General features: G+C 33.5%; 1 protein-coding gene, 1 long non-coding RNA gene and 1 pseudogene across 2 annotated transcripts; 2 read left to right on the forward strand and 1 right to left on the reverse strand.

The window, feature by feature from the left end:
* The first annotated feature begins 372 nt into the window (after positions 1–372).
* Positions 373–1,938, forward strand: LOC105112566 (BSD domain-containing protein 1-like; annotated as a pseudogene).
* Positions 1,939–1,969: 31 nt separating this feature from the next.
* Positions 1,970–9,012, reverse strand: LOC105112565 (calcium-binding protein 39-like). The gene is made up of 11 exons (XM_011008300.1): positions 8,610–9,012; positions 8,153–8,317; positions 7,933–8,051; positions 7,145–7,219; positions 5,668–5,761; positions 5,500–5,559; positions 5,093–5,158; positions 4,747–4,845; positions 3,900–3,944; positions 2,614–2,716; positions 1,970–2,486 (listed from the first exon to the last, which is right to left on the reverse strand). Exons 1-11 carry the CDS (start codon positions 8,730–8,732, stop codon positions 2,398–2,400), a joined length of 1,038 nt encoding a protein of 345 aa, XP_011006602.1. The 5' UTR covers positions 8,733–9,012; the 3' UTR covers positions 1,970–2,397.
* On the forward strand, positions 2,531–11,394 carry LOC105112564 (uncharacterized). Its single transcript, XR_839780.1, has 3 exons — positions 2,531–2,542; positions 10,236–10,239; positions 11,325–11,394. It is a non-coding gene; the product is annotated as an uncharacterized LOC105112564 (long non-coding RNA).
* Positions 11,395–16,595: the final 5,201 nt, after the last annotated feature.

The following is a 16,595-nucleotide window of genomic DNA, read 5'->3' on the forward strand; positions in this document are numbered from 1 at the left end:
TTTTACTGGAATTTAAAATATTAATAAAAAAATAAAGAATTATACTAGCAAATTAATTTATTTCAATAAAAGTTAAATTATTTTTTTTATAAAAAATAGCATGTTATTAAATAAAAAAATTGCAAGGCTCAACTCAATATAAAATCAAATATTTTAATATATATTGATTTTTCAAATTTTCAATTTAATTTTTAGTATATACAATCCTGTACATCAAATTTTAAGTTGATTTTTGAGATTTTTGATGCAATTATAGTAAATGCCAATCATTTAGTAAACCTAGACTTGTGTGTCATGATTGTTTGGTGACCGCAATTACCAAAGGCAAATCTAGAAGGGAGGCCGAAAGGATTAATCATATTATCCAGATAAACAAATAAATAAATAAATAAAACCGTGCGAAAGATTTCCAAACCATCTTCTTCGCTTCACAGAGAACCTATAAATATAAAAACATTTCCTTCTCCTCCTCCACAAAATTCCCAATGAATCTCTTCAATTCCGCCATCAGAGACTCCGATGATCCCACACCCAAATCAAGCGCCGACAACCCTGACCCGCCTACCCTAGACCCCACATGGTCGTTTGGCTCTTTAATCAAAACCATAGCAACCAAATCAGAATCCATTATCGGAACCTATAAAAAAGACCTCAAAGAATTGGGATCCGGTTTAAAGAAAGAACCGCCGTCATCCGTGATGTCGCTTCACGCGCCGTCCACGACCTCCCCGCTTCGTTTGAGACCAGCGCCTCCGTCGCTCAAGAGTCCCTCGAGTCTGTCGGCCGAGCCATCGACGATATCGTATCCACCTTCTGGAAATCAACGGCCCGGATCATCTCACACGGTAGTGACTAGGTTTTCTCAGCTGTTGATCATGATCGTGACGGTGATACTGGTAGTTTGATTAAACGGGAGTCTTTGAATGTGAAATATAGTCGTTTCGATGCTCAAGTGCGTGAGTTGCAATGTGATTTGGATACTTATTGTTGTGAACCCGTGGATAAGGAGGATTATGAGAAATGGAGATCAGAGGGTCTTGTGATTGAAGAGAAAAATGAAGAGATTAATTAGGGAAAATGAGGTTGTTAAAATGGACTTATAACGAGGTTGCGCCTAGTAAAGTTGATAATCAAAGTTTTTGGAGTCAATATTTTTATAGAATGTTCAAGTTAAAGGAAGCAGAGGAAGCGAGGGCTTTGCTTGTTAAACGGGCGATCTCCGGTGATGAAGAGGAGGATATAAGTTGGGATTTTGACGGTGAAGAGGAAGAGGGTAATGGAGTTTTGTCGAAAGGTAAATCGAGTAAAGATAGTGATGTGGTTTCGAGCAATTCGTTTCAGGAAGAGGAAGATGTTGGATGGGATGAGATTGAAGATATTGGGAGTGATGATGAGAGCAAGGTTGGAGCTGCAGGGAGCAACAGCAAGCGCTGGTACAGGCAGAGTTGAAGACGAAGATGATTTGCCTGTGAAGTGATTGTTTATATTCTGCGATTTGTATCTTCCTGCTCAAGTAATTGGATGTCACGGTGTTGTTAGATTTCATAGATGCAGATGCAAATTTCGAAACCGGTTGCAGATGCGGTTTTTATATCTTTTGGCAGAAATCACATCACATTTCCATTGCCGCTGTTTCTTTTGTTCTTCAACTTTGCTGCCTACTGCTACCATGTCCAAATTCCGAAATTTCGGTCCGAGTTTCTTTACCATATGGCTTTGAGTGGTTGTTGAGCTTCACAGATGCTGTTGTTTACCAAAAGGGGTCGGTATCTATTTTCGCGTTGTTTTTGTTATTGCAGCTTGCACAAACCTGCTTCAGTTATTCTAATTAATTATTTATTTTCTGTTGCAGTGACTGGCTTCTCTCAATCGCGCAGTGACTTGGATGGCTCCGGCATATCTGAAAAGCCAAGAGCCAAACAAGAATAGCTAATGTAATAAAAAGCACTTTGCATTCTCATATTATTGATTATATCACAAGGCATCAAGAAGTCATCTCCAGTGCTTTCAAAATCACCACCAAGTATGACATAAACTCCTCAAATTTGAAGGTGGAGGAAGCAAACACCAATGGTAAAAACAAAGTTTTCACGTGCACAAGGCAATAGGGGGTATTGGGTTTCTTTATAATACAAGCCAGTGCCCTTGATCACTCAAAACCAATGCTCTAAACACACTTCTAAGACCAGATGGCGTGATGTACTTCAGTACGACTTCCGACGCAACAAATATTACAAGCGCATGCAATTCTCAATTGTATTGTTTCCTACTGGTGCTTTGACACCATGACTTTTGCACAAATATCAATTGCATGCCATAATCAATCATCACAGAATTAGCATGAACCAGGCACAGGATCCGAGTAGTAAAGGAAATCCCAGCAATTAGGATAAAGATCTAATGATCCAGATTTGACAGGCGAGATAGCATATCGATTTCCTTGATGATCAATTCCTTCTCCTCTTCAAACTGTTCATCCTCAGCACCTGAAGAGACAGTATGTTATGGATGTCCACAGAAGGAATTTCAAAATTTGAGCAGTGTTTCTTATAAACACAATTTCAAAGAAAATTCCATGACCTCTTTGTGAATCTAGTTTGAAAGCATAATTACCTTTTCCAGCTGAGAGATTGTGAAGCAATTCCAACAATTTTCCATGGTTTTTGGCCAAAATCACTTTCACCTCTCGTGGCTTGTTAGGATTAGCAACAAAGACCTGCACGTATAAACAAAGACAGGATTTAACACTTGGAACCATAAAGGACCATTTGTGCCACAAAATCTTTCATTATCTAAGGCAAATAAAGGATCCGTAGTTGACGTGCATTTAACAAAAAGTTAAATGGTGATGCTGCCCAAGGTGCACCTGAGCCAGTGTAACAAAATTTGGCTGTCAGCAAGGTCCAACAGATTAACCGAAGACTAAAGTGCAGCAACCTCAATCAAATAATTTTGACAGCATCATCACCTCTCAAATCAACTGGGAGTTTCACAAGCATAAAGAAAAGCAAGGAAAAGGTATGAAAAATCTCTACTTGCAAGTAGCAACTTAACCAGGTCAACGTAGAGAAAGCAAAATATTTTCAACCCATCTGCACAAAAGCAGCCAATGCCATGCTGTCTTCTGTTTATTACTCATGTCTACTCAACAGTCACCTTTATTTTTCCTTTTATACAATTCAACTGTAATCTTTGATGTCTATGATGCTGCTTCTAAGCAAACAAGGCACAACAGCTGTGGTAACCATCTTGACCAAACATGATTTTGAATGCAGATTGCAAGCAAAAACATTCAGATGGATATCCTAAAAGTCTTTACACATTGTAGAAGTTGCTTGCATTGTCTAGGACTCTTTTCTTCCAATGGAAATTATATAGATGATTGCATTTCACACAGAAATCAAACAACCATCGAAAGTTTCACAAAAAGTAAGTGAACTTAAAGTCTAAAAGGATGTAGTATATACGTGACTGTTTGTATTTATCATAAGACTAAGCACACCAAAAAGAACCGAATGAAATAACCTTGGATACATGTGTTCGAGGGTAGTGCTGATAAAACACAACCTAATGGCCCATATCATGTCACTGAGAAACTTAACATTAAAGGAAATTTCTGCAAGAGATGATGCATATCAGACAGCAAGTACAGCCGACTGCCTCTATAACCTGACCAATTTAGTCTTTGGAAGGGGGTAGAAAAATTAGCCAATGTTATGCATATTCTACATTAGTAATTTCCTTGGTTCTAAAGGTATTGGAACAACTTGAAGGCCAGGGGATTGAATTACGATAAGTTAGCATGGGGGAATCAGTTCTTGCATATATGACCAAGCCTAGAGCACAACCAGGTGAAAAAAAAATATATACACTATAAGATAAAAGAAGGCAAGGAAGACCTTGAAAATGTGGAAAGCAGAGATCTGAATATTTTTGCTCGAGTCCTGCCCAGACAAATGAAAGAAAAAAACAAGCAGAGAAAGGTCAAATACAATGAAAGCTTATGAAAAAGATGGAGGTTGTCAAAATAGATCTAACAAAGAATACCCATCTATAATATAGTATAGGAAATCCCTTATTAAAAACTACTCTTTACCACTTATCAGACAGCCACATAAAAGCGGGAAGCTCTGGTGGCTACAATGCTTATCCTATATTCCAGGTTGAACAGAAAATCTGGTAACTTAGGCGGCCAAATTAAAAAAAAAAAAAAATGCTTCAGTTCATAGAAACAGAGGCCTCTTGGCATCCACAACCCATTGTACTGTGAGTAGACAAGCCCTTCTTAACTGTTTCCCTGAGGACAAGCAAAGCATGACAGTTAAACCATTCATTTGTTCTGAGCTAGATTGGCATCAAAAGGTAATAATCACCAATGAGAGAAGCGTTCCAGACTTCCAGAAGCATGGTGAAACAAAGTGATTCTAAACTCATATTTGAGTTACATTTCAGTAACATAAAATGAATTTTGTTCTCACTACAGTAATCAAAACTTCAAAGCTTTGATACCAAAGTGGCCTCTTGTTGCCAGGTGTTATAGGTGAGTAATACCATGTCTTTCAGGGCTTTTCTACCATTCAGAGGATTTTTACTTGCTTAGTAGCTTTTAGATTGATAAAGTAGCATTGCCAATTAAAAAGCATATGTTTTCTTCAGACCGCACGGCATATTCAATTAGACATTCAAACCGAATAAGATCAAGATTGACATACAAGAATAAAAAGTGGAAAAGAAAAGACTTGATACCTTCAACAAAGTCATCATGACTTTCAAGTACCGAACTTCTTGAATGTAGCGCTTCATTATATGAGAGCTCGGAGGTTCCAAAAGGAATTCCGAGAGAAGCTATATCAACACAATACTGTCAACTTATTGATCAAAGCAACAGCAGAGTGATATCTGAAAAAGTACAGTGGAAACTAACCTTCAATGATTGCCTTCTTGTCACATAATTAGAAGATGTCAAGAGTTTTTCATATTGTTCAAAGAACTGAAAAGGAATTCTGAAAGAAGCTAAATCAACATAATACTGTTAACTTATTGATCAAAGCAACAGCAGAGTGATATCTGAAAAAGTACAGTGGAAACTAACCTTCAATGATTGCCTTCTTGTCACATAATTAGAAGATGTCAAGAGTTTTTCATATTGTTCAAAGAACTGGAACAGTAGAGCTTTAAGATTAGCTAGGAGACACTTCTTACTCAAGCAAGATAAAAGGATAATTGTGAAAAGGAGTTGTTATGGTAGTAGATGAGGTGGACGGTCTAGACAAATATTACGAGTACAGAATCCAGTGAGACTACATGGTTGCTGCAACTTACACATTGTTATATAATTCATTAATCATCACAAAAAAGGTTCTTGTCCAAAGTAGATCCTGTATTTCGATATTCTTTTACCACCACGAGGAGAACAGCAAATATTAAGCAACATTTTAGCCAAGATTGATCCGCCTAGATCTGTCTAGAATCATATCAAGAATTGGCAAGCAAGAGTACCTCATCATAATGTGCAGTAAGATACTCCGCAACCACGGTGCCATGTTTAGTCAGTAAATCCTGGCAAGCATATCAAAACATATAAGAAGTAGGAATAACTGGAAGCGCAAAATTTGAACAGATAAAAATAAAAAGAAACACAAGAACTTACAACCTTATAACTCTGACCTTGAAAGTAGAGAAAGCATCAGAAGCAACATCAAAGTTAGGCAATTCCACAAATTTGAAGAACAACTCAAAGCTTGCAGACTCTAATATATATCTGAAACATCACTACAAAAATTAACTGTGTGAAAACTTAAAACTTGCATGTCATAGAGAAATTAGGCATCAAAATCAGATGTCAAAAGCAGCAATAACAGCCATTATAAACTTTGAGTGATTGAATTGAAACTGACAGAAATTTCAAGTCTTGGTAGGCAATATACTATCAATTATCAATTTCCATTAACCTGGTCCAGCCAGCCCATTTCCTGGATTGATATACATCAAGTGGGGGGCATTCATCTCTAAGCTATATAAGTTAATCTACCAAGTATTATGCAGTGCCAAGGCAGTCAACTTTTGGAATTAAATAGCTTTAGCAGCAGAGAATGAAGCTCAAATTGCCATAATCGGCTAAAGATCCCAAGGACCAGGGTAATGGCAATAGCCAATGAGCACATAAAAAAAAATCATATTTGAACCCAGGTCACGCATGAGCAGTCCTTTCTCCATTGATGAAGATGATATCACAAAGGAATTTTTATGAAAATATAAAAAATGACAAAACAGATCCCTGTGAAATCAACTAGAGGCTCAAAATAAAGGAAAACGCCAAAATGGCATGGGTGGTTATGGTAGAAAGGCTTAAGTTTTTTCAATAGGCAACTATCTAGATTAAAAGAAACTAACAAAAAACAACAGAGTAGCCCTACTTGCACTAAAAAGTATAGCAAATAAAACTAAGTTCTAACCACCCCCGGGACGTACCCAGACAGTTATTTTTTTTCCTATTTTCCAGGGAAGCTCTTACATGAACTTTAGAAAAAGGCTTTGGGAAATAAAAATCAAATATCAATACAAGAAAACACATAAGAATATACCAAATAATGCATCAAAAAATTCCCAACTTCACAGGCATAAAACTCTATATTTCTTCAAGAACCAAAGGATATGCAACTCCTCAAGCTTACAGAAACATTATAGAACTTCTCTCTCCCATGAGAAGGCGACAGTTTCTCATTGTGCATGAGAAATGGTTGCTATGCAGGGAACTGTTCATGAGAACTTAAACCCTTGTTGTCTCACACTTATAGGTCACATAAATGCTATGAAAAGCCCATCTGAAGTCTCACTTCAAGAAAGGTCTCCTATGAGTGTGATTGTAATCTAATGGAGTCAAAGGTCATCACGATAATGGATTGATGATCATAACCACAAACACCCGAGAGTGTCAAAGCATTACATATAAGCCAAAAACAAGCACACAAGGGCCACTATTTCCATTTTTTAATAATACTCCTTTTGTACACTGATTAAAAAAAAAAAAAAAAACAGTAGAGCTTCTTTCACTGATATCATCATTTAAAAATAAATAAATATAAGTGCATTAGCTATAGCATATAGGCCATGAAAGAAATAAAAAAGAGCTTGAATGTCTTACTTTGCAAGTGTCGGAAACTTTATGCATTCCCTTAGCATAAGTCCACAATTCAAGGCAATTTCCTTGTTATCATAGCTGTTCAAAGGGGAAAACATTAAATCTCATACAAAATCACCCTAGTGAAATTTGTTATTCACAGTGACTCCACATGAAAAGGGAATGCGGAAAACAAAAGAATAAAAATTAATGTATTTTTGCAGCTGTCATTTCCAGATTAAGAAAAATTAAGAACCTTCTAAGGATGAAATTTTGGTTTTCCATCCTCTGGTTGCAACTCCTAGAAACAACCTGCTAGTGTCTCTCTAATATTTTCTACAATTTCCAAGAACTAGAAACCCTTGTTCCAGCCATTAAATAATGAGTATGATTTATGTTTTCTGAAAATAATCATGAAACAAACAACTTAAGGCACAAAAATAACACACACCTCTTATGGTTCTTTAGGCATGCCAATTTTGACACATTGCTGACTGTGGTAGCATTCTCTTACAACACCCTTGTAACAAAGTTTTAGAAGGACATTGACATCAGTTATTCTCTTCTTTCTTTCTTTCTTTCTTTTTGAATAATACCATTTAGAATTACATTTTTTGTAATACATACAAAGCTACAGTTCTTTTAGAAGAAATGCATTCACATGGTAGTACTCAAGAAGGCTACAAAGAGATTAGAAACCCATACAATAAAGAGATAATCACAATAAACCAAAGACCTATAACTCGAAAGCGCACAAGACACATCAATATCATTTCTTAATCCAAGCATAAAAACAAGAATTATATGCTTACCATACAACAAGAAAGTCTAGAAATTCAAAATGGTTCTCTATGTATTCTACAGAGCAGTATCTTGAGTCAACCTTTTGCTTCAACAATATAGACCAACAATGGACTAAATCCTTTCTTGCCTACATTTCAAACAAAAAAAAAATAGTCATAATCTGCGCAACGAAAGATACTAAATACATGCACGAGTGAATGATAGGAATGGGGTAGCAGCGGCACTTACTTCCCATCCCAAATTAGGTAACTTGTGAATCATAAGAGCAAGAACATCCTCTTTGCAAACTTCAAGTGCTAATTGGGAAACTTGATCCGTATTCGGTTCAACCTCCCCATCTCCACACAGCATACATCTCATGGACACAAAATTCTTCTCTACTTCTTCCAATGCCTGCTATAACTTTCAAAGTATCAATCAATCAATTATATAACAATTCTTCCAGTATCACTGACAAGTAATTCATGAACCAATTGCATTTCAATAGCATCATAACAAATAGTTACTTAATCACATCAATATATACTGACCAACAGCAGATTTAATATGCACATTTCTCATAATTACATCAACAAAACAGTAATTAGATGTAAATTAATATGCGATTCATCTTACATAAATCAAATACCAAGCAAAAGAATCATAAAATTAAAATAAAAAAAAAATAAGAGGGAGAGAGAGAGACCTTCTCAAGGGCTTTAACTTCAACAACGGTTTTGGTATCAAGAGCCACGAGGCTATCTTTCATTGCTTTCACCACTTCCTGTGGTGTTTTTGGCCGTGACGCTTTGAAGAATGAAAACGACATCTCGTCGACCGAGCGATAAGAAAAGCAAAAACTATCCTTTATCACTCAGGCTTCATTCCTCTGAAAAATTTCGGCATCTGTCTACCTGTGTTTCCTTCAACAGTGAGAGATGGATTTGGGTTTAAGAATTTGGCAGCAGAAATTAGCGAGAGAGAGAGAGAGAGAAGCAGGGAATGCAGTAGTAGAATCGAAAGAATGTTAACCGGAGGACAGCTTCGATGTTACGTTTTCTTCCAATATTTTACCTAATCTGCTTGAAAGAGTTCTTTCTTTCCAAGTGGATCAACATTTTCGATTTTTATAATTAGGTGTCTCAACTTTTTATTTTTTTAATTAATTATGTTGTTCATCAATTGATAACGATACCTGTCCGTTAAAATGATTTTATGAACATAAAAATACTTTCATAAAAATATAAGAATGATCTTGGATTTAATTTAAATTTTTTTATGAAATTTCATATTTGAAACTATCTTATTGATTATCAAGAAAATCAAATTTAATTTTTAAAAGTCATATAATTTTTTTTAAAAAATCAACTTATTTTCTTTATTTCTCTAAAATTAAAAAAAAATACATTAAAACTAGCTCTCTAAAATACTTATACATCTCTTTTTAGATATTTTTAAAGAAATAAAATGAAGGTGGCGTGGATATTTAAATACTTAATTTTAATTGTATAAATATTTAAATTAAATTTATTTATTAATTAAATTTAAATTAAATACTATAATTTATTCAATTATAGTAAAGAATTGATTCTAAATAACTTGTTAGTAAATTTCTTATTAAAAAAAAAAGAAAAAACTTTTTTTTAGATACTTTTAAAGAAATAAGATAAAGGTGGCGTGGATAATATAAAAAATAAAATAAATTTAATTTTAATTGTTTAACTATTTAAATTTAATTTATTTATTAATTAAATTTAAATTAAATACCATAATTGATTAAAGAATTGATTCTAAATAACTTGTTAGTAAATTTCTTATAAAAAAAAGGAAAAATCTCCCTTTGGTGTAATAAAAAAAAAGTTACAGCTTCTTCAAAAACTCAGAGAAATGTTATGATTTAGTGTGTTTATAATATGATATAGGATATTTTTTTTTTAAAGTGTTTTTTAATTGAAAATACATTAAAAATAATATTTTTTTTAATTTTTTAATTTTGAACATTAACTCATCAATATAATAAAAAAATATTTAAAAATATTAATTTTATGTTTTTTAAACAAAAAATAATTTTAAAAATCAAAAGCTAATACAACTTGATTATGCCTTAACTCGATTGCTAACAAATCATATAAAAAATCAGATATATAATTATGAAAATAAAATAAAATAAAAATCAAACACTTTGATATTTTCTTATTCAATAACTTTAATATGATCCAATTAGAAACTAGCAGCGGAAACCAAACCATCAACGCCAGGTCAACCGTAACATCACTATAGCGTTCCTTGTGTCATTCAAAAAGGAATTTAATTTTTTTATTCAAAAGGAAAGAAAAGTAAAAGCTCCAGCATGATTATCGTTTTACTTTTTTTATTCTTTTGAATGACGACTTAGGATTGAAAATAATCCAGAGAAAACTAGATAGGTTGTTTACAGGTTATCGGGGAAAGTATTTTAAAAATATATATATTATTTTTAATTATAAAATAGTTAAAAAGATATTTTTTAAATATGTAATCAAGAATTGATAGCATTAAAAGATATATAATTTGACTTTCAAACAACAAATAAGTAATATACAAAAAAACTTATTTAAATTATCTCGAATTTCATATAAAAATCAAAATATAAAATGTAAAGAACATCAATCTAACAAAAATATTTTTTAGCAACTCAAAATAAAAAGTAACACGATAAATAAAAAAAATAGGGAAGCTCAAGTTTTAAGTGAGAAGTGAAGTCCCAGCAAAATATTAGTAAGTAAAGAATAACAAATGATTATCAACTCGTTGTTATTGCAAAGACCTAAATAACTTAGTTAAGTATCTTCAAAAACTTTTTATATATTCATCTATATGTTTGGATCTAACATATAAATAAATATGGTACATACCTTAAATACTCGTCTTCAAAGGTAAATTTTTCACCAAGAGAAAACAACCTAAAAGTATCTAAAGCCTTCAAACTTTCATGGATGCATTGCCCAAATAGTTTCCTTTACCAGATTCTTTCTCTATATATATATAAACAACCCAATAATCATTGTGTAAAATAATGAAGAAAAAAAATTAATCAACTATACACAAAAATGAAATTGAGAAAACCAAGCGAAAAGTAAAGATTAAAATATCTAACATCACAATATAAGTAATTTATCTAGTCATGTTTAATGAATTTTTATGTCAAAATAAATTTGTAATAAAAAAACATATACATAAAATTTATTGAATAAAAACTATATATATATATATATATATATATATGATACTAGTAAGGCTGATTAGTACGTGGCGTTGTTATACCTGAGAATGATCTTAAAATATCGGGTCACAAGTTTCCAGTCTATATACTGATTTTATGAAACTAGAAATAAGTTACGAAAATATAAAATAAACTTCAAAAAATATAAATTGCAAACAGATTTCTGATGCGAATGAACAAGGCAAGACCAACAATGTCAGGATCCTTGGTCAAACACAGAGCATACTTATCGGACATAAAATATAACAAAAATGTAAACAATAAAATAGAATCTTACGTAAATTTGTAATGTTAATTAATACAAGAGATATTAGATACAGAGGAGAGTGGAGAAGGGTTACAGGTATGAGTTCTAAGGGAGAATGAAAGTTTCTCAGGGAAAATGATAGTCTGCCTTGTAAAGATTGACGAGTCTCCTTTTATAGACGAGTTGACATGGAAGAGGTCAAAATGTCTTGTTGGAGATTCCTTCAGAACCCATGTGAACCCATGTGGTGTTATCTACCATTATTGAGTGAAGACAAGATGGAAAAAGCCCACGATTTTTGTTGTTGAATTTTTTATTTGTTGTCTTTTAGTCACCGACAATGAATTTGTAGCAGCGGGTAATATTTGTAAAAAGAAAGTCTAAAACATAGGGTCTTAAAATTAAAAAGGGACTCAAAACAGGTGAGTCAAAAAAGATAAGGCTCTAAACAGATGAGCCTGAAAAAGCTGGAAAAATACTCTTTTTTTTTTTAGTGTCGCTTAATGGGTGGTAGAATACCAAAACAGTCATCTTCATTATCATTTCCAAGGAAAATGGCAGGAGATATTGATCCGGATGAGTTGGATTGGGACAAGACTGTTTTGGGGTCTTAGCTTTGTATAATGCTTTGGACAATTTGTAAGTATTCTTCTTCAGTTCTAGTAGAGGCAAGGAAAGCTGCCATTTGAGCCTTTCTGGCTAGAAACTTTGATTGAGGATGATGATCAATTATGGGAGCTGTCTGATGTTTTTGTAACCATTCCGTAACAGCTAATTTTTAACTTTTGGATTCAGCTGCAAAGGAATCCCACCATTTGATGTTGAATTTACGAACAAGAACTGGATGTCCATTTTGTAGATTATAATCATAAAACCATGAACATACCCACAACACAAAAAATTTTGTACAGAAAATGAGTAGAGAAAAGAACTTTCTTTCAGAAGGAGCTGGTTGAAAATTATTTTTGAAATGGAGGTAGCCATTTTCAACTAGAGGATGGTCTTTAAGGTAGTCAACATGACAACCATAGCCATTTTCAACTAGAGGATGGTCTTTGAGGTAGTCAACATGACAACCATAGTAGTCCCACCATTGGAGGAACCAGAGGGGTAGGTTTGTAGTGTCCATGTCATTATGGAAGTAGAAAAGCCAAGAATGACTATGGTTTGGATTTTGTAGGAGGAAGGTATTGAACCATGCCTGTTGATAATCCCAATATGTATAGGATGTATTAAATTCTTAGGGGTTTGTACGGAAGTTTATGGGGAAAAAAAGAGGTTGATGTAAGGGTTATCCCTAGTCTTTAGGGTGAATGACTTTTTGAATAATACATGTAGCATATGTCGGTTCAGTGTGGCTGGAATGAATTTTGAAGTGTTTGAATTTGACAGAATTAGTGATTTCAAGGATTGTGGCATAATAGGATTGTGGTTTGGCCAAATTCCAGGGTTTGTAGTGCTAGTTTGAGGGGAAAATTTTGGATGCAATAATGGAAGGGTTTTCATGATAAAATCCTTCTTCCATAGTTAAGATATTTTGGAAAGTAGTTTTGAAAATATATTTGGATTTTGTTTTTGAAAAGCTGGTTTGTTGTAAAGAAAGGGGGGTTTTGAAGTAGAAATGCCTCCTTGAGGTTTTGAAAGTGGTTTTGAAATACTACCTGTTTGAGATACGGAGTCGCCGGATGTCTGTTGAGACACTTTTTGTAACGCTAGAAGTGATTCTGGTGATTTAGATATAGTGTCAACCTATTGTTGAACTGCGTCTGTTTGTACCTGTTGGGGTTTTGTAGTGTCTTCTTCTTCAATTACTGCCTTATACCAGGATTTGATTGGTTTGACAGTTAGGATGGCTGAAGACATGAGTTTTGTAGAGGGCTTCGGGCTTTCTGGTTTTGTAGGCTGGGTTTGAGGGGCTTTGCCCTTGTCTCTGGCCTTTGCTTTGGGAGGCATCAAGACCTGTTTTGAAGGAATTTGCGGGTTAGGAAGTCAGGAATGGAATTTGAATCTCCTTTAATATAGACAATATCAAAATAAAAAATGCTTAAAATAGCTTGTCATCTGGGAAAAATCTGTTTTGAAGCAAGATTTTGGACTTCTTTTGTGGATTTGCTGTCAACACGTAAAAGAAATTTTTGATTTAGTAAATCACTTTAAAATTTTATAATACAGAGAACAATTGAAAGGATCTCCTTTTTTATAGTAGAGTAATTTTTTTGGCAGTCATTCTAGTGAGCGGATATGTATTGAAGGATTTGCTCTTTGTCATTTTGAATTTGTTTGAGAATGCTGCCATAACCTATGTTAGAGGCATTAGTCTCGACTATCTTAGGGGCTAACGAGTTAGCTAGATGGAGGAGGGGAATGGTCTGAACATGCTTCTTAATCTCTTTGACTAGGTTGGTATGGAGGTTGGACCAAGGTATGAGATTTGTTTTTAATCTGTCATGTAAAGGTTTGGCTAGACGGCTAATATTAGGGTAGTAGTCTAGAACATAATTAAGACTGCCTAAGAACCTTTGTAATTGGGTTTTATCGGTGATCTTATCAGGAAATTTGTTGGTAAAGGTAAGGGACCTCTCTATTGGTGTTACAGTGCCTTGGAATATATAATGGCCTAGGAAACGGACACGAGTTTGGAATAGGGAGATTTTTGTTTTAGAAACAACTAAACCATTTTGTTTTGTAGTATAAAAGAAAGCATGTAGATGTTTAAAATGTTGATCTATAGAATGTGAAAAAATAAGAACATCATTAATGTAAACAATGCAAAATTTTGAGTGTGCATTGACGCGACGAAAAGATTGATGTCTTCTCCCAAGTGCAGGAGTGTCGAAGTAATAAATAACCCGGCAAGACCGGGGTCGAACCACAGGGAGGTTAATTGTACAAATTATAAACAACAATTATAAAACAACAATAACAACAACAACAACAACAACAATAACAACAACAACAACAACAACAACAACAATAATAATAATAATAATAAAGAAAGAGAAGAAGAAGAAGATGATGATGATGAGAACTTAGAGATGAAATATTAATGTAAGGATTAAACAATAATAATAACAAATATCAAGGTTAGAGGTTCCACTAATGGTATATCAAACAAGTATAGTATAAACTCTTATTATTGAATTGGAAACCAAACACAAAGGAGGTTCCAATCAGATTATATATTGTTAACATGATTACATTAGTCATCTTATTTAATTAATGCTAATACTTGTAAATCTCGTCAAGCATTCATGATTATAACTTATGTTAACAACAAATCAAGTTCCTTTCATAGCTCAGGTGTCGGTTATACCATACATTATGGGCTATGAAAGTGCCAAGCATTTGTTGTACCAAGTGTTATACAACATAAATCAAGATTAATCATTTAACAAGCAAAGTATTAAAGAGTAAACAAGATAACAAATATAAAACATGTTAGTATCAAACATTAAAGTCCATATTAAGTTTACATTATACTTATTCTTACACCATTAGTGTAACCTTTTCACCTTGACATAACTAACTTAGCTAGACATAATGAAAGAAAGCAAAATAGATAAACAAAATAAGAACATAAAAGTTAACTAAGTAAAGGAAAGGAAATGAAAGGCATAAACTTAATATTAATGAAAGCAAAGCATAAACATTATAAAAAATAAAAAGAGAGAAAGGAAGAGCATGATCTTGATCTGAAAACCAAGATGCCTAAATGTATGGCAAATGCCTCCTTTTATAGGCCAAAATTGGGAACTATTGATTTGATGACTAATTGATAAGTGGGTGGCCAACTTTTGACTTGGTGACAATCCTTATCTTCTCTTGTCTGCCCAAAACGTCATTGATAACGTCAAAACTGGAGCCAGTTGCAAACATGAAAGTTGTAGGCAATTGTCTCAGCTTTCTTGTGTAAAACATTCAGCTCATTTGGACTTCTAGAACTCCAGATATGGCCAAAATACCGAACAGTGCTCGGGCTGGCAGACAGATTTGGGCTTCTTTGTTGTTGCTACAATTTGGACTTGATAATGGCCTTTTTAGATCTTGGGCTCCATATGAAAGTTGTAGGCTTATGTCTTACCTTTCCATCCATATAAATTGGACCTAAATCTGAGATATATAGCTCTAGATATGACCCAATTACCGAACAATATTCCGGTTTGGATTGCACCGACATCTCTTTTCTAAGTTTGGCCATCTCTTTATCCTTGCAATTTAAGTTCTTCAAGTCATCAATCAATCCTTTCATTTATGTGATAGGCCTGCATTAAAAATAGATATTTACCACAAATTATAGGTATCTTATATTATTAGATACATTATTATAAAACATATTTTAGTTAAGGAGTTATTGATACTTCAAGTGCAAAATGATGATATAAAACCATGATAAAAATGCACTTTTAAGTACTAATCACACCCCTCAACCAGCTTATTACTAGTCCCTAGTAATCAAAGCGTTACAACAATTTGCAAATTTCACAAAGCAAGGTATTCATCATTTAACTTCCATTAATCTATCCAGATAAACAAACTCTCATTAAATTTATATATCTGCTCAATACCTCTTAACAAGATATTAATAAACCTTTCTTTTGTGCTCAATATATCAACACATAATTATGGGGCTTTTCTTGGAAGAAAACAAAATTTTTGTTCTAATGTTTAAGGTTAACTTCCTTGGGTTAGGATTACTATTTTTGTCTCTTTTTTTTTTGTTTTTTTTTTAAATCTATATACATATAATTTAAAAACATCATGTATCTTTAACCCATGTAACGAGCTTTCAGCTAATGACTCCTAGACCAGTTGGTCTTAGGGCATTAGGTGTTAAGACACCCCTACGAGCTTAGTAACTCGGGTCGCAGATACTGATATGTAGATAGTGCAATGTTTGATTCCCTTAAGCTTTTCTCCTCAACCCATGTAACAAGCGTTGGGCCAATAGCTCCCAAGTTAGTTGACTTTAGGGTATTAGGTGTTAAAACACCTCTTCGGGCTTAATTGGTTAGGTTAGGGAGGCTACGAAACCAAACTTATCTACATTTTTATTATCATCATTTTTTTTTCTTTTTTTTTCCTTTTTTTTTTAATTATATACAATCCCTTTTCCCTTAGTTGTTACCTTTAACAAAAGAACATAAATAATGTAATAATCCAATATGCAACCTACAATCATATGT

This window comes from Populus euphratica, unplaced genomic scaffold (genome assembly GCF_000495115.2).
Source record: "Populus euphratica unplaced genomic scaffold, PopEup_1.0 scaffold345.1, whole genome shotgun sequence".
Classification (NCBI taxonomy): Eukaryota; Viridiplantae; Streptophyta; class Magnoliopsida; order Malpighiales; family Salicaceae; genus Populus; species Populus euphratica.

Excerpts from the sequence above, each read along its gene's own strand:
- LOC105112565 (XM_011008300.1), bottom strand. The coding sequence starts at position 8,732 with ATGTCGTTTTCATTCTTCAAAGCGTCACGGCCAAAAACACCACAGGAA. Across the intron at positions 8,052-8,152 it reads TACCTAATTTGGGATGGGAA|GCAAGAAAGGATTTAGTCCA; the intron begins GTAAGTGCCGCT and ends TTTGAAATGTAG. Across the intron at positions 5,762-7,144 it reads AAGTTTCCGACACTTGCAAA|ATATATATTAGAGTCTGCAA; the intron begins GTAAGACATTCA and ends GTGATGTTTCAG.